Source organism: Neoarius graeffei, chromosome 13 (genome assembly GCF_027579695.1).
Source record: "Neoarius graeffei isolate fNeoGra1 chromosome 13, fNeoGra1.pri, whole genome shotgun sequence".
Taxonomy (NCBI): Eukaryota; Metazoa; Chordata; class Actinopteri; order Siluriformes; family Ariidae; genus Neoarius; species Neoarius graeffei.
The window spans coordinates 70927941-70946874 of NC_083581.1; the positions used below are offsets into that span (position 1 = coordinate 70927941).

The following is an 18934-nucleotide window of genomic DNA, read 5'->3' on the forward strand; positions in this document are numbered from 1 at the left end:
ACCACCTTTCTGGCCTCTAACAAAACAGAAAAAAAACATGATATGGAGACGTGCTACTTATTTTCTATCATTATACATCAGAGTAGATTCTTCAGAAAAGGAGTGGGGGTCGAAAGTGACATTTTTACAAAGTGTGAAAAGTACAGGCTGAACTCTGAGCCAGCCTGCTCTCGCCACTCTCATCTTGTAAACACAATAAAAGAAACCCACTGGTACTCCCTGATGAGCTGCAGCTCAGCTGTCCACAGATTCGCCTCACTTCTTGTTCTTGAGCTGGTTGGCCAGCCAGTCGAGGCCTTCGTAAAGGCCATCACCGCTAGTGGCGCAAGTGGCCTGGATGTACCAGTTACGGTGACGGAGTGAGTGAAGGCCCAGCTTGTCAGTGATCTCTGCTGCGTTCATGGCGTTCGGCAGATCCTACATACCAGAGTGAAGAGAAAAGTGGGTGAAACAAGAATACATGTCTCAGATGTTATGAGGTAGTCGATACGTCAAAGAAAGAAGATATTAGAGAGTTTCTGAATTAAAGTGGATGAGCAGCACTTACATGGACGAATATGGGAGAATTCTTTACGCAAATATATTTTCTATAAACGGTGGTGTAGTGATTAGCACGGTCACCTCATGGCAAGAAGGTCCTGGGTTCGAGCCCAGTGGCCGACGAGGGCCTTTCTGTGTGGGGTTTGCGTGTTCTCCCCGTGTCTGCGTGGGTTTCCTCCGGGTGCTCCGGTTTCCCCTACAGTCCAAAGACATGCAGGTTAACAGTCAACCTCTAAATTGACCGTAGGTGTGAATGTGAGTGTGAATGGTTGTCTGTGTCTATGTGTCAGCCCTGTGATGACCTGGTGACTTGTCCAGCGTGTACCCTGCCTCTCGCCCATAGTCAGCTGGGATAGGCTCCAGCTTGCCTGCGACCCTGTAGAACAGGATAAGCGGCTACAGATAATGGATGGATGGATTTTCTATAAACTGAAAATCAAAAACACTGAAAAATCGATCAAAGCCCTCCTTCCCATGACATAAGGCACATCGGGCGGCACTGATCTCCATTTCAGTCGCCCTCAGCCTCTTGCCTATTACACAGCTAGGATTACAGTGGGGGGCCGGTCCTCTGGTAACTGCATGAGTTTGACTCTCTCCCTACTCACATCTGTACTGCGGCGTGCCTTGTAGGTACCATTTTTATGATGGTCTTTGGTATGACCTGACCGCAAGAAGAACTCACGATCTCTCGGTCGAGAGGTGGACACCCTAACCACTAAGACAACTCGCAGTAACACTGAAAACAGATGAGTAATAACATAATTACTTATATGGCTACCCTGTAGAACAGGATAAGTGGCTACAGATAATGGATGGATGGATGGATGGATGGATGGATGGATGGACTTATATGGCTAATATGAATATCACTTTAGAACCACTGATGTCATTTCATACAATTTTGATCAGTGGTAGTTTATGAAGAAATATGGATAATGATAAAATTAATACCCTAGAGGTGTAACGCAATATCTTTATCTGTCTTGTGCTCCAAATATCTGCATCTGGATTTAAACCCAAACTGGACAAAGTGTGTGTGGGTTCTTTTTTTAATTAAATCTGAACCCAACCACTATACCCTCAGGAACACAATGGAAAAAAAATCCCAGAGGTCCAAATGCCAGCACTGTCATCATGGTGTGTGAATTCTGGCTCTGACAGTTCCTCAACCTCATCTATATCGCGTGAGTTCATACTGATCTCATTTCTTCACCCGTCCAGCGTGTTCTGGGTTGGGTTCCTTTCCTAGGGTTTCTTGGCGAAGTAAGTACAGCCGGCTAACCACTCCTCTGCTGCACTGCTTTTGGTCAAGGACAATTTAGAGTAGCCAGTGAACCTAACTGCATGTCTTTGGACTGTGGGGGAAACCCACGCAGACACAGGGAGAACATGCAAACTCCACACAGAAAGGCCCCCGTCAGCTATGAGGTTCAAACCCGGAATCTTCTTGCTGTGAGGCAACAATGCTAAGCACTACACCACCGTGCCACCCCGATCTCATTTAGTCAATTTATTTGTATCGCGCTTTTAACAAGTGGCATTGTCGCAAAGCAGCTTTAGAGAAAAATAAAGATTTTAAACATACAAAGTAATAAATTTATCCCTATTGAGCAAGCCTGAGGCAAAGGTGGGAAGGAAAAACTCCCTGAGATAACATGAGGAAGAACCCTTGAGAAGAACCAGACTCCAAAGGGAATTCATCCTCATCTGGGTGATAACAGACAACATGACAATAAATAACTCGCTTCTATAACTGTGTCCTATATGGTCAAAAAGTGCAATTGTGTAACCAGGAAATTCATTATAGTTTTAACATGGAGTCTATTTTGTTGAAGTTATCAACTGTCCATTGATGGAGACTTGAGTGCAAAACTGTTCATGACAACTGCAGTCTGAAAGTTCGCATGGCAACTGTAGTCCTATGCCTAACATCCTTCCCGCACCATATGGCGCATTAGGCGGCGCCGATCTCCGTTTCTGTAGCCCTCGGCCTCTCGTCTATTACATAGCTAGGGTTACAGTGGGGAGCTGGTCCTCTGGTAACCATGAGAGTTAGTCCTATGTCAGTGTAGCAAAACTGTAAGTGTCCAGAGCCGTCTTCTAATTGCATCTTTAGACTTCCCATATGGAGGACTGTCCATCCTGCACAAGAGCGACCTGATGAGAACCTCAGTCACAAGTTTTGCATCGGGATGGATCAAAAGCTGTACATAGTGGTCATCCTCACAGGAGCAGTGATTTAGAATCCTGTTTGCAGTTAATATTTTTGTTTGTTCCTGCCTACAGCATTTTCCAGCAAAATCAGTTGCTTCTATTTCCCAAAATACAACCCCAATTCCAAAAAAGTTGGGACACTGTGTAAACTGTAAATAAAAACAAAAATGTGATAATTTGCAAATCATGGAAACCCTAAATTTCTTTGAAAATAGTACAAAGACAGCAGATCACATGTTGAAACTGAGAAATTTTATTGTTTTTTGAAAAATATGTGCTCATTTTGAATTTGATGTCAGCAACACGTTTCAAAAAATTTGGGACAGGGGCATGTCTACCACTGTGTTGCATCACCTCTACTTTTAACAACACTCTGTAAACGTTTGGGAACTGAGGAGAGCAATTGCTGTAGTTTTGAAAGAGAAATGTTGTCCCATTTTTGCACGATACACAATTTCAGTTGCTCAACAGTTCGGGTCTCCTTTGTCATATTTTGAGCTTCATAATGCGCCAAATGTTTTAAATGGGAGGCAGGTCTGGATTGCAGGCAGGCCAGTTTAGCACCCGGACTCTTTTACTACAGAACCATGCAGTTTTAATATGTGCAGAAAGCAGTTTGGCATTGTCTTGCTGAAAGAAGGAAGGCCTTCCCTGAACAATATTTTGTCTGGATGGCAGCATGTTGCTCTGAAACATGTATATATCATTCAGCATTCACGATGCCTTCCAAGATGTGCAAGCTACCCAATGTCACGTACAACCCCAATTCCAAAAAAGTTGGGACAAAGTACAAATTGTAAATAAAAACGGAATGCAATCATTTACAAATCTCAAAAACTGATATTGTATTCACAATAGAACATAGACAACTTATCAAATGTCGAAAGTGAGACATTTTGAAATTTCATGCCAAATATTGGCTCATTTGAAATTTCATGACAGCAACACATTTCAAAAAAGTTGGGACAGGGGCAATAAGAGGCTGGAAAAGTTAAAGGTACAAAAAAGGAACAGCTGGAGGACCAAGTTCCAACTCATTAGGTCAATTGGCAGTAGGTCATTAACATGACTGGGTATAAAAAGAGCATCTTGGAGTGGCAGCGGCTCTCAGAAGTAAAGATGGGAAGAGGATCACCGATCCCTGTAATTCTGTGCCGACAAATAGTGGAGCAATATCAGAAAGGAGTTATAACAAGGGCTTTTGCCAAGCTTTGAGAAATTTTTCCAAAAATTGTGAGAGGAGTTGATGTCACAAGGCGAGCACACCTTCATGAAATTGTCAAAGTACAAGGTTGTTAATCAAGGGCCATAACTCTGGTCAAATGCGACCGAATTGAACAAAATAACAATATGCATACTAATGACATATAACAAAGCCTTTTGCCAAGTTTGGTGAAATTCCTCCAAAAATTGTGAGAGGAGTTGATTTCAGAAGGTGAGTACCCTTCCTGGGATGGACGGATGGACATCGCCACGATATAATCCTCATTCGGGTCTTTCGGCCAGCATAGGATAAAAATTGCGAGGGAAGTTGATTTCAGAAAGCAAGCACACCTTGACGAAATTGCCAAAGTACAAGTTTATTAATCATCAAAGGCATAACTCTGGTAAAAAATTACCCAAATTAAACGAAATTTCAATATGTGTATAACTGTCATATAACAAAGCCTTTTGCCAAGTTTGGTGAAATTCCTCCACAAATTGTGAGAGGAGTTGATTTCAGAAGAACGTACACCCTCAAGAAATTGTCAAAGTACAAGTTATTTAATCAAGGGTCAAAACTCTGGTAAAATTTTCACAAATGAAATTAAATCGCAATATGCGTATTACCGTCATATAACAAGGGCTTTTGCCAAGCTTTGAGAAATTTTTCCAAAAATTGTGAGAGGAGTTGATGTCACAAGGCGAGCACACCTTCATGAAATTGTCAAAGTACAAGGTTGTTAATCAAGGGCCGTAACTCTGGTCAAATGCGACCGAATTGAACAAAATAACAATATGCGTACTAATGACATATAACAAAGCCTTTTGCCAAGTTTGGTGAAATTCCTCCAAAAATTGTGAGAGGAGTTTATTTCAAAAGGAAAACACACTCTCATGAAATTGTCAAATTATAATTTTGTTAATCAAGGGCTGTAACTCTGGTAAAATGTGACCCAATTTAACGCAATTACAATATGTGTATTACCGACATATAACAAAGAATCCTGCCAAGTTTCATGAAATTCCTCCAAAAATTGTGAGAGGAGTTGATTTCAGAAGGTGAGTACCCTTCTAGGGACGGACAGCTGGACAGATGGATATCACCACGACATAATCCCTCTTCGGGCCTTTCAGCCAGTGGGGGATAATAAAAATTGTGAGGTAAGTTGATTTCAGAAAACAAGCACGTCTTCATGAAATTGCCCAAAGTACAAGTCTGTTAATAATCAAGGGCATAACTCTGGTAAAAATTACCCAAATTAAATGAAATTTCAATATGTGTATAACTGTCATATAGCAAATCTTTTTGCCAAGTTTGGTGAAATTCCTCCACAAATTGCAAGAGGAGTTGATTTCAGAAGAACGTACACCCTCATGAAATTGTCAGAGTACAAGTTATTTAATCAAGGGTCAAAACTCTGGGAAAATTTTCACAAACGAAATTAAATCGCAATATGCGTATTACCGTCATATAACAAGGCTTTTTGCCAAGCTTTGAGAAATTTTTCAAAAAATTGAGAGGAGTTGATGTCAGAAGGCAAGCACACCTTCATGAAATTTTCAAAGTATAATTTTGTTAATCAAGGGCTGTAACTCTGGTAAAATGTGACCCAGTTTAACGAAATTACAGTCTGCATATTACTGACATATAAGAAAGAATCCTGCCAAGTTTCATGAAATTCCTCCAAAAACTGTGAGAGGAGTTGATTTTAGAAGGTGAGCACCCTTCCCCGGAGGGAGGGATGGACAGACGGACGGATGGAAATCACCACGACATAATCCCCCTTCGGGCCTTTTGGCCAGCGGGGCATAAAAAATATAGTCTAGGGAAACTTCAGCAGCCCTAAAAAAAACCCTTTTCTGGTATTTGAACATTGCCAACAGTGCCCACACAATCTCCAGGTGAGGAGAAAAAGTCTCTTGCCTGCTTGTTGGCAAACACCAGCAGCACTGCATCTCTCAGTTCATCTTCAGCTAGCATCCTCATCAGCTCTTCTCTGGCCTCGTTCACCCTCTCTCGGTCATTACTGTCCACCACGAATATCAGGCCTGATGAAATACACAGAGACAAACTGTCAAAATGCCATGACGTTAAACACTACATTTCTATACGCTGTCAATGTTATTTAAAATAATTATTTAGAATTACCCTGTAGATGCAAAGTGTTTGTACAGTAATGATACATTACACGAACATGGATAATAATAATAATACCAGTGTAATACGATACTGTTGGTTCCCTGTGTCACTGTTTTACATTTTCAGATGCACTGTAATTAAACATAGCGCAACTTCAAATGTCCATCTTCCATGCTCAATTAGTATTATTATGCACGTGGCCATTACGTCGGTCATATGTGTATTAAAATTAAATATGAAGCACACTGTTGCTCTATTACACACAAGTAGTGGTTATATAATATGATTGGGAAGCAGTGTAGATTGGAGGGAAGAAGACCTAAATTATTATTAGTAATAATTCTTGGGACAGGGCGGCACAGTGGTGTAGTGGTTAGTGCTGTCGCCTCACAGCAAGAAGGTCCGGGTTCGAGCCCCGTGGCTAGCGAGGGCCTTTCTGTGCAGAGTTTGCATGTTCTCCGCGTGGGTTTCCTCTGGGTGCTCCGGTTTCCCCCACAGTCCAAAGACATGTGACTCTAAATTGACCGTAGGTGTGACTGTGAGTGTGAATGGTTGTCTGTGTCTATGTGTCAGCCCTGTGATGACCTGGCAACTTGTCCAGGGTGTACCCCGCCTTTCGCCCGTAGTCAGCTGGGATAGGCTCCAGCTTGCCTGCGACTCTGTAGAACAGGATAAAGCAGCTAGAGATGATGAGATGAATTCTTGGAACTATATCCGATGTACACTCATCAGTATTAGGTACACCCATCCATCTGCTGTTTTATGCAGTTATCTAATCAGCCAATCTCTTGACAGCAGCACGATGTATATAATCATGCAGATACAAATCAACAGCTTCAGTTAGTGTTCACGATGTTCAAACATCAGAATGGGAAAAATTGTTATCTCAAAGTGTAACTTTCTTTCACTGTGGCATGAGCTAGATGGACTGGTTTGAGTATTTCGGAACCTGCTGATCTCCTGGGGTTTTCACACACAACAGTCATACACAGAATGGTGCGAAAAACAAATAAAACATCGAATGAGTGAGCGACAGTTCTGTGGGTAGAAACAAATGCCTTGTTGATAAGAGAGGTCAGAGGAAAATGGCCAGATTGGTTCGAGATGACAGGAAGGCGATAGTAACTCATACAATCACTCTTTACAACCGTGGTGAGCGGAAAAGCATCTCAGCATGCAACAGCAGAAGACCACATTGGGTTCCACTCCTGCCAGCCAAGAACAGGAATCTTAGAATCAAGAACAGGTTCCTATTAAAGCGGACAGTGAGTGTAGAGATGATGTGAGGTGTTCAGGGATAATGAACTCACCCTGTGTGTTCTGAAAGTAGTGTCGCCACAAAGGCCTGATTTTGTCCTGACCACCGACATCCCACACTGTGAAACTGATGTTCTTGTACTCCACGGTCTCCACATTAAACCCTGAACAAAAGTCAAACAGGATCTCTGACAACCAGGTTTTAAAAAAACAAAATCTCATTCCTGAAAGATCAGATATATGTAACTAATACTGGTCATCATTATGTTGTCTGAGAAGTGAATGTACCGATGGTGGGAATCGTTGTGACTATCTCTCCAAGCTTCAGTTTGTACAGGATTGTGGTTTTCCCAGCTGCATCCAGGCCGACCATCAAAATCCGCATCTCTTTTTTCCCTATAAGACTCTTTAGAAGGTTGCCAAAAATGTTCCCCATGGTAGCTGGCTAGCCTTTCCTTAAAAAAAGAAAAAGAAAAAGAAAAAAGATATCAGATGAGTTACTAAATAGCAATCATGAGCTTATGTCAAATATTCATTTGTAAAGCCACAGTCCTGCTAAAATAAGATGTCAAATACTGTCCTTATTACAGAGAGACCTACCATGTAGTCCTTACTTTGGAAAGAACTGCTTTCAGATACATGAAAGCTTTTTTAATTAAAAAATATATAATAAAATGGACTGTATTTCAACATTTCTAGAGAACCGGTCTTATTGATATAATGGGAGAAGCCATGGCTTAATGGTACGAGCAGCAGCTTTGGGATCAAAAGGTTGCTGGTTTGATTCCCTAGAGCAGCAAGAATGGCTGAAGTGCCCTTGAGCAAGGCACCTAACCCCCAACTGCTCCCCAGGCTTCTCTGGGTATGTTGTACATCGCTCTGGATAAGAGCGTCTGCTAAATGCCATTAACGTAATGATATAAATGCATTTCATTAGCATGACTAAAATACAAAAGTTGTTAAGTTTACAAATATTTATTCATATATCCACAGCAGTGAAGAGTACTTGAATGCGATTGATCAAATGGTGTTCATTTTCTAAAACTACTGTCAGAGCTGCTGTTAATGTGATATTTATAATTCGTTATCATTTCTGTCATAATGACTTAGACACACTGTCAGAAATAGGGGTACAGTAGGAGTCCATGTCTGCCCCCCCAGGTACAATCTACACTAATGTACCCCCTAGGGCTCATTATTGGACCTCAAGGTCCTCCTTTTTTATGGCCAAAAAGGTACATATACAGTGGGGCAAAAAAGTATTTAGTCAGCCACCAATTGTGCAAGTTCTCCCACTTAAAAAGACGAGAGAGGCCTGTAATTTTCATCATAGGTACACTGCAACTATGAGAGACAGAATGGGGGGAAAGAATCCAGGAAATCACATTGTAGGATTTTTAATGAATTAATTGGTAAATTCCTCGGTAAAATAAGTATTTGGTCACCTACAAACAAGCAAGATTTCTGGCTCTCACAGACCTGTAACTTCTTCTTTCAGAGGCTCCTCTGTCCTCCACTCATTACCTGCATTAAAGGCACCTGTTTGAACTCGTTATCAGTATAAAAGACACCTGTCCACAACCTCAAACAGTCACACTCCAAACTCCACTATGGCCAAGACCAAAGAGCTGTCAAAGGACACCAGAAACAAAATTGTAGACCTGCACCAGGCTGGGAAGACTGAATCTGCAATAGGTAAGTAGCTTGGTGTGAAGAAATCAACTGTGAGAGCAATTATTAGAAAATGGAAGACATACAAGACCACTGATAATCTCCCTCGATCTGGGGCTCCACGCAAGATCTCACCCCGTGAGGTCAAAATGATCACAAGAATGGTGAGCAAAAATCCCAGAACCACACGGGGGGACCTAGTGAATGACCTGCAGAGAGCTGGGACCAAATTAACAAAGGCTACCATCAGTAACACACTATGCCGCCGGGGACTCAAATCCTGCAGTGCCAGACGTGTCCCCCTGCTTAAGCCAGTACATGTCCAGGCCCGTCTGAAGTTTGCTAGAGAGCATTTGGATGATCCAGAAGAGGATTAGGAGAATGTCATACGGTCAGATGAAACCAAAATAGAACTTTTTGGTAAAAACTCAACTTGTCGTGTTTGGAGGAGAAAGAATGCTGAGCTGCATCCAAAGAACACCATACCTACTGTGAAGCATGGGGGTGGAAACATCATGCTTTGGGGCTGTTTTTCTGCAAAGGGACCAGGACGACTGATCCGTGTAAAGGAAAGAATGAATGGGGCCATGTATCGTGAGATTTTGAGTGAAAACCTCCTTCCATCAGCAAGGGCATTGAAGATGAAACGTGGCTGGGTCTTTCAGCTTGACAATGATCCCAAACACACCGCCCGGGCAACGAAGGAGTGGCTTCGTAAGAAGCATTTCAAGGTCCTGGAGTGGCCTAGCCAGTCTCCAGATCTCAACCCCATAGAAAATCTTTGGAGGGAGTTGAAAGTCCGTGTTGCCCAGCGACAGCCCCAAAACATCACTGCTCTAGAGGAGATCTGCATGGAGGAATGGGCCAAAATACCAGCAACAGTGTGTGAAAACCTTGTGAAGACTTACAGAAAACGTTTGACCTCTGTCATTGCCAACAAAGGGTATATAACAAAGTACTGAGATGAACTTTTGTTATTGACCAAATACTTATTTTCCACCATAATTTGCAAATAAATTCTTTAAAAATCAGACAATGTGATTTTCTGGATTTTTTTTTCTTCATTTTGTCTCTCATAGTTGAGGTATACCTATGATGAAAATTACAGGCCTCTCTCATCTTTTTAAGTGGGAGAACTTGCACAATTGGTGACTGACTAAATACTTTTTTGCCCCACTGTATGTTCCCAAGCAGTATATCCATCCATCCATCCATTAGCCGCTTATCCTGTGCAGGGTCGCAGGCAAGCTGGAGCCTATCCCAGCTGACTATGGGCAAGAGGCAGGGTACACCCTGGACAAATCGCCAAGTCATTGCAGGGCTAAAATACAGAGACAAACAACCATTCACACCTATGGTCAATTTAGAGCCACCAATTAGCCTAACCTGCATGTCTTTGGACTGTGGAGGAAACCAGAGCACCCGGAGGAAACCCACACAGACACGGGAGAACATGCAAACTCCACGCAGAAAGGGCTCGAACCCAGGACCTTCTCACTGTGAGGTGACAGTGCTAACCACTACACCACCATGCCGCCCCTCCAAGCAGTATCTAAAGGGTACAAATATGTACCTTAGAGGGAACTGCCCCCATGACAAGCCATTGTCCCCCTGAAGGTACTTTATTTTCTGAGAGTGCAGGAACCTTATGCCAGATGCTCCACAAGAACTGATTTAAACAGCATGTGTAATTGTTGATATGTGAAGTTTTCTGTGAGGAGATGTTTGTTTGGGATTTGTGGAAGGGCTCTCCAGTGTCCGCACTTTGTAACAGTCAAGCGAAGCTGTAACTTAAAATTTTCAGACACAAGGAGATCTTCAGGACAGACCAGCGCTCGAAACTAACGGTGTCCCGATGTCCCGGGGACCATAAAAAATGTCATCGGGACACAAAATTATCATATCTGGGACAATCCTGGGACAATGGAAAAAAACAGATCTAGAAAAAAAGTTCTACATTAAAGGTGCAGTACAAGATTTTGGAATAACGGTTCCCGCAAGCCATATTTTGAAAAGAAACACTCCCACCCCCGCGTCTCCACCCCTCCTCCCCCTTATAAAGCCTGAGAAATTCCGGCTTTATAATGGGTGTCTATTGCGTTACACACCAGTGGAGCTCGTTAAGTTAGAGTGTAGAGAGCTTGGAAAAATAGCTCAAACTTTCTCATTTAAACTGTGTTTTCAGCCCCAATTTTCACTCCACACACATAATTTTCTCAAAAGTAGTAGCCACACTTGTCCTGATTCACACAATGTGTCTACCTGAGCGATAGGATTTACTGTTTTTGAATGAGAAGCCTGAAAGTAACGAGAGCACAGCCGCGCAGCCCCATAGACTCCCATTATAAACGTGGCAGAAAAGTCACTCGTTTTTAACTCGCTCTAGTGACCTCATTTTTTACACTACAGACAAAAAAAAAATTACATCCGTGTGTTCAGGAGAGCCTTGTGGCGCTCACTGTGAAAGAATTTTGTGAATATCTCCTTCCGTTTGTTAGGGTTTTGCTGGGATTCGAACCTGGTTCGTTGGTGTGATAATCCAGCAAACCCCCACTAGGCCACCAGGGGGATGACTCAAATGCAGAGGCGTGAGGCGGAAGTAGAAAAAGAATCAAAAGGTTTATTTAAACTATATACACTATATACAGGGCAAAACAAAAGACAAAAAAAAAACAAAGAGTATAATCCAAAAGAAAAGCAAAGTGCAAAAATTCAAAAGCTAAGAAGATCAAAAAACACAGTACAAAGGAAACTGGAGATAAACATAACAGCACAAAGACTCCGTGACAAGAGGACTGAACTCAGGGGTATAAATAGACAAACTAATTAAGGACACAGGTGAAGATAATTAGGCAATTAACACAAACACAAAACACAGGAACAGTGGCGGCCTCTAGAGGCCAAAATAAACACGACATGAAAAGGAAATAACAGCGGCCTCTAGAGGCCAAAACAGTCCTAGTCCTAACAGGACCCCCTCCTCTAGGAGCGTCTCCTGACGTTCCCAGGGCGATCCGGATGGGCCGAATGGAAGTCCCGACATAGTTCTTTATCAAGGACATCCCGAGCAGGAACCCAGCAGCGCTCCTCAGGACCATAGCCCTCCCAGTCCACCAGATATTGCAACCCGCCGCGGACCCGGCGGGAGTCAAGCAGGCGATTCACAGTGAACACAGTCTGCCCCTGGAAGATGCGAGGGGGTGGGGGGTTCCTAGGGGCAGGGGCATACGTAGATGTCAGTACGGGCCGTAACAGGGAAACATGGAAAGTGGGGTTGATCCTCAGAGTCCGGGGCAACTGGAGCCGGTAGGAGACAGGGTTCACCCTGCGCACCACCTTGAAGGGGCCAATGTAGCGAGGAGCAAGCTTGCGGTTCTCCACCCGCAGTGGAAGGTCCTTAGTGGACAGCCAAACACGCTGCCCAGGGCGGAAAGCGTGTGCAGGTCTTCTATGGCGGTTGGCCTGAGTCTGGTTGGTTCTGGAGGTCTGTATGAGGGTCTTCCTGACCTTGCTCCAGGTCTTGCGACACCGTCTCACATATTGGTTGACCGAGGGCACCCCCGCGTCCTCCTCCTGGTCCGGGAACAGAGGTGGCTGGAACCCGAATTGGCACTGGAATGGCGACAGCTTGGTGGCCGATGACTGCAGGGTGTTGTGGGCGTACTCCGCCCATGGCAGCCAGGTGCTCCACGATGTCGGGTTATCCATAGCCAGGCCTCGCAGGGTGGTTTCCAGGTCCTGGTTGAGCCTCTCCGTCTGACCATTGGACTGTGGGTGAAACCCAGAGGAGAGGCTGGCAGTGGCTCCGATGACCTTGCAGAACCCGTGCCACACTCGGGAGGAGAACTGGGGCCCTCGGTCTGAGACGATGTCCTGTGGAAGACCAAAGACTCGGAAGACATGATTAAACAAAAGTTTAGCAGTTTCAAGAGCAGAGGGGAGTTTGCACAGTGGTATGAAGCGGCAGGCCTTGGAGAATCTGTCAACTAAGACCAAAATGACCGTGTTACCTTGTGACTCAGGGAGACCCGTGATAAAGTCGACTGCCACGTGGGACCAGGGACGCCGGGGAATGGTCAGAGGATGCAGGAGACCCTGGGGACGCTGTCGTGGGTTCTTGGTTCTGGTGCAAACCTCACAGGACAGGACAAATGACCTTACTTCCTTCTCCATGTTAGGCCACCAGAAGCGTCTTTTCAGGAAGTCCAGGGTCCTCCGAGCTCCCGGGTGGGCGGTGAGAGGGGAAGAGTGACCCCACTGGAGAACCTTGGCCCGGGCTTGATGTGGGACGTACAAGAGGCCTGGTGGCCCCGTCCCAGGACCGGGGTCCTGGCGTTGGGCTCGTCGGACAGCCTCCTCAATACCCCAGCGGACAGGGGCCACAATCCGGGACACAGGGATAATAGGCCCGACTTCATTCTCCCTGTTAGTGGCAGAGAACAGTCTGGACAGTGCGTCAGGTTTGGTGTTCTTGGAGCCGGGGCGGTATGAGAGGGTGAAGTCAAACCGACTGAAAAACAGGGCCCACCTAGCCTGTCGAGGGTTCAGTCTCTTGGCTTGCTGGAGGTACTCCAGGTTCTTGTGGTCAGTCCAAACCAGGAATGGATGTTGTGCTCCCTCCAGCCAGTGCCTCCACTCCTCAAGGGCCAGTTTGACCGCTAGCAGTTCTCGATCCCCCACATCGTACCGGGACTCAGCAGGACTCAGGCGGTGGGAGAAGTAAGCGCAGGGGTGCAGCTTTCCTTCCGAACGTTGAGAGAGCACCGCGCCGACACCACTGTCCGAGGCGTCCACCTCCACGATGAATGGTTGGGAGGTGTCCGGGAGAACCAGAATGGGTGCCGTGCAGAAGCGGTCCTTGAGGTCTTTGAACGCCTTTTCTGCCTGAGGAGACCAGCCATAAGATCCACCTGTCCCTTTGGTGAGGTCTGACATGGGTGCTGCCACAGAACTGAAGTTCCTGATGAACTTGCGGTAGAAGTTAGCGAATCCTAAGAACCGCTGAACCTCCTTAACGGACTTGGGAGTAGGCCAGTCCCGGACGGCCAGGGTCTTGGCAGGGTCCATTTGGAGTTGGCCTGTCCGTACAATAAATCCCAGAAAGGAGACCTCGGGAACATGAAATTCGCATTTCTGGGCCTTGGCGAACAGATTGTTCTGTAGCAGCCTCTGGAGAACCTGGCGGACATGGTGGCGGTGCTCCTGCACGGTCTTGGAAAAGATAAGGATGTCGTCGAGGTAGACAAAAACGTATAGGTTAATCATGTCCCTTAAGACGTCGTTGATTAGGGCCTGAAAAACAGCTGGTGCGTTGGTGAGTCCGAAGGGCATCACCTGGTATTCGTAGTGCCCAGACGGGGTGTTAAAGGCAGTCTTCCACTCGTCTCCCTGTCGGATACGGATGAGGTGGTATGCGTTCCGTAGGTCCAACTTGGTGAAGACGGTGGCGCCTTGGAGCACGTCGAAAGCTGTGGACATCAGCGGAAGGGGATATCGGTTGCGCACAGTGATCTTATTCAGGCCCCTGTAATCAATACATGGTCGGAGCCCCCCATCCTTCTTGCCGACAAAGAAGAAGCCGGCACCAGCAGGTGAGGTGGAGGGTCGAATGAACCCAGAGACCAGGGCATCTTTGAGGTATTCCTCCATGGCCTTGCGTTCTGGCTGAGAGAGTGAAAACAGTCTGCCACGAGGAGGGGTAGTCCCAGGGAGCAAGTCGATGGCACAGTCGTAGGCCCGGTGCGGAGGAAGAACGGCGGCCCTGCTCTTGCTGAATACCTCCTTGAGATCCCAGTACTCTGTGGGAACTTGAGATAACTCGGTGAGATCAGGGGGCTCGGCAGGAGACACAGGAGAGCTAGAGAGCAGACAAGAGGCATGGCATGCAGGGCCCCATTCCATAACCTGGCTTGTTACCCAGTCTATGCGAGGGTTGTGGCGAGTAAGCCAAGGAAGGCCTAGAATAACTGGGAACTCAGGTGAAGGAATCAGGTGCAGGGATATTTCTTCCTTGTGACCTTGAGACTGGAGGAAGACTGGAGAAGTAACTTGAGTGACTCTTCCATCACCTAACGCTTGGCCATCGAGGGCAGACACAGACAGAGGGACTTCAAGAGGTGCAGTAGGTATATTGATGCTTTGGGCGAAGTGAATATCCATAAAGTTCCCAGCCGCCCCTGAGTCTATCAAAGCTTGACAAGAGTGGACAGACTCACCCCAGGAGATGGAGACCGGGATGTAGATTCCTTGGCCAGGGAGTCCGGGAGAGAGGGTAGGCCCCGTCACAACCCTCCCTCGGCTGGACGGGGCGGTCCTTTTCCCAAGAGTTCAGGACATGATGCTCGGAAGTGACCAGGCTTGCCACAGTAGATGCAGCACTTGTCCCTCCTTCTGCGCTCCCTCTCAGATGCGGAGAGGCGAGTACGACCCACTTGCATGGGTTCTGGACAGTCACTGAAGGAGGTAGACGGTCTCCAGGTAGAGGTAGGGAGGCTGGGGGGGCTCAAGGCTTGGTGGCGTTCTCTCATCCTGTTGTCCAGACGAATAGCATGTGAGATGAGGGTTTCGAGGTCACTTGGGCATCCAATAGAGGCCAGACCGTCCTTGATGGGGTCAGACAGACCATGGTGGAAGGCTGACACCAGGGCAGTCTCGTTCCATCCACTTACTGCTGCGAGTGTTCGGAACGAGATGGCGTAATCTGCGACGCTTCCTCCTTGCCAGATGGACACGAGCTTTCGGGCTGCGTCGGTACTGATGTCTGCCTGATCGAAGACCCGAAGCATCTCTTCAGAAAACAGCTGGAAATCAAAGCACTCAGGTCCCTGTCTTTGCCAGATAGCAGTAGCCCAGGCTCGCGCCTTACCAGCTAATAAGGTGATCACAAAGGCAATCTTGCGGCGATCCGTAGTGTAGGTGGTAGGCTGAAGCTCAAAGGTGAGTTGACACTGGGTAAGGAACTCTCGGCACTCACTGTGCTTGCCGTCATACCTCTGTGGTGCAGGAAGGCTGGGTTCGCGAGGTGAAGAAGGCAGCATTGCAGGAGGCACTGGAGCAGGAGTGGGAGCTGGATCAGGAGCAGGATCAGGAGCAGGAGATGCAGGCAGAGATGTCAGCTGTGCCAGGGTTTTCCCAATTTGCTGAAGCAGTTCCTCGTGGCGAGCGAGGGCCTCACGTTGGCTGGTGAGCGTACGTCCATGAGCGTCCATGGTCGCTCCGAAGCGTGTCAAAGCTGCCATAATTCCCTGAAGGTTGGCCGGGTAGACAGTTGAAGCAGCCTCTGCTGAGTCGGTCATGACGGAGTCTTTCTGTTAGGGTTTTGCTGGGATTCGAACCTGGTTCGTTGGTGTGATAATCCAGCAAACCCCCACTAGGCCACCAGGGGGATGACTCAAATGCAGAGGCGTGAGGCGGAAGTAGAAAAAGAATCAAAAGGTTTATTTAAACTATATACACTATATACAGGGCAAAACAAAAGACAAAAAAAAAACAAAGAGTATAATCCAAAAGAAAAGCAAAGTGCAAAAATTCAAAAGCTAAGAAGATCAAAAAACACAGTACAAAGGAAACTGGAGATAAACATAACAGCACAAAGACTCCGTGACAAGAGGACTGAACTCAGGGGTATAAATAGACAAACTAATTAAGGACACAGGTGAAGATAATTAGGCAATTAACACAAACACAAAACACAGGAACAGTGGCGGCCTCTAGAGGCCAAAATAAACACGACATGAAAAGGAAATAACAGCGGCCTCTAGAGGCCAAAACAGTCCTAGTCCTAACACCGTTTTCGTGTAAATCCCCGTTGTTTGGAGGGAGCGCACTGAGAGAATCCTGCGCTCTGTGTGACACTCTGCTCGCTCTCTCACACACCCACACACAGAAGGGCCGGGCTAGTCGCGGGCTTCAGTCTGATTGACGTGTCAGTATCCAATCATTTTGAGGTGGTACCTCGATATGATTGGATGGCGTTTTTCCTTTATTTTACACTGTAGACTGGATTAAAATATTTCGTTTTTTGGGTCAAACCTTCTATTGTACTGCTTGCAACATGGGTGTGCATTTCATCCATTGACGGTATGGCTGATGGCTTTCAAAACATCTCTGAATGGGGCAACAGATATATTACATAAAAATGGATAACGGTAATGGTGAAAATGCTAAGTTGGCCTTATATATGCCAACAGATATTCAAGGTATAAGTAGATGAAATGAACATAAAAGGGGTCTTATTTTCAGCTAAAGTGTACTGCAGATGTAGTGAGTTGAAACATTTTCTGAATGAGCTAGTTGGCCCCTTTTAAATAAACGGGTATCTATTCATACAGTGAGATCGCCAAAGTTTAATAAACTGAAAATGCAATAACTGTAATTTTGAAGTAGATGATGTATTGGTCATGTGTCACTTGTGTTTTGTGACTTATTGTAAAAATGATATAAAGGGTTCAAAATCGCATAGTTACAAATATAATAGTAACTTCATATGATAATATTAACCACTGGTTATTTCAGAGAGGAAAAAAATGGGGACACTATTGCTTCCATTCGGGACAATACAACACAGAATTCGGGACCACTGGGGGACACAAAGAAAAAAAGTTAATTTTGAGCCCTGGGACAGACGACTTCTTGTTTTGTGGTTGCTCAGCAACATGACAAGCTGAATTTTTGTCTTAATTGTACAATTACAAGACTGCACCTTGGAGGGCTAAAATATATATTTTAAAAACGCTGCTGTGCAATTTCTTCCATGTGTGAGACAGAGGACATTTTTGCTGACAATATGTCAGTCCCAGGATTGGAACTCACAAAATGTCCGTGAACTAGCTCATTACTTTAACTGCCCATTATCTTGCACTGCTGTGGATCTTCACACCATGAAGCTCCAGGCAAAATATTTTCCCCCACATGGATATTGAAAATGAGCAAACCATGAAACTATGCAAACTGCTCAACAGGCCTGATATTTTGAACTGACGGTTGTTTCTCATTATGCAGGAATTCCAAACTCAAAACCAAAAGAAATTGTTTGTTAAATCATTTAACGACACTTCACACAAAAACGACAAGACAGAATAAAGAACGTAGAGAAAGTTCTATTTGTTGGACCTATTATTTCTTGAACTGGGATGACCACATTTTATAACATGGTGCACTGGGCATCAATTTTCCTGATGCCGGCTCTACAGCCTGGTTTGTAGTTAGAGAACTTGAATGGCAAAGTTCGCCATGAATGCAAGCAGGACAGAGATGACCCCACTTGCTGCCATTAACAACCTGCTACAGGAGAAAAAAACCTAGGATGGCACACTTTATTTTACCATGTACAACTGATCTAATGCAACCAAAAGTACTGTGGAAACCAGAAACCTGGTGTAAAGGATGTTTATGTGTATAAAGACTGGAATTGGAAATATGCTTCCGTACTTTTTCTTTAAAAAAAAAAGCAACCCTTCATGATAACGTTTCGACAAAAGCGTCGCAAGTACAACATGACGAGACAAAAGGATTGCACATATATCTAATGATAGTATATGGCTGGGTAAATATGCTAAAACAATAAAGTAAGGCCACAAATCAAAGCAAGTCTCAGTCCTTTTGGGCAGCATTACTGATTACCATAGCAACAGAAGAGCAAGAAAAGAGCAGAGAGCTCATCTGGAATGATTTAGTGTAACATTATTACTCGCTGTCTTAATCTTTACAGTAAGAAATGACCCAAAATGTGAGCCTCATATGACTCATAAGAGTGTCACCATGATGAGCCTGAGCTCTGAGGCTATTTCTTTAAACTAAAGTCCATTCGCTTGCATTGAATTATACGCTGACAAAACAGAATTGCTGTGGTTTTACTTTAAATTTTCGTCTAACAGGATAGTCAGTAACTAGATAGGCTAGCTAGAA

At 45.1% G+C, this 18934-nt stretch overlaps 1 protein-coding gene across 2 annotated transcripts; it reads right to left on the reverse strand.

Moving 5' to 3' along the window:
- Positions 1 to 255: 255 nt before the first annotated feature.
- On the reverse strand, positions 256 to 7808 carry arf3a (ADP-ribosylation factor 3a). 2 transcript variants are annotated; one of them, XM_060936991.1, is made up of 4 exons: positions 7646 to 7808; positions 7411 to 7521; positions 5885 to 6009; positions 256 to 417 (listed from the first exon to the last, which is right to left on the reverse strand). In XM_060936991.1, exons 1-4 carry the CDS (start codon positions 7791 to 7793, stop codon positions 256 to 258), a joined length of 546 nt encoding a protein of 181 aa, XP_060792974.1. In that variant the 5' UTR covers positions 7794 to 7808. The 2 variants fall into 2 exon arrangements, with proteins under 2 accessions (XP_060792974.1, XP_060792975.1); XM_060936992.1 differs by lacking the exon at positions 7411 to 7521.
- Positions 7809 to 18934: the final 11126 nt, after the last annotated feature.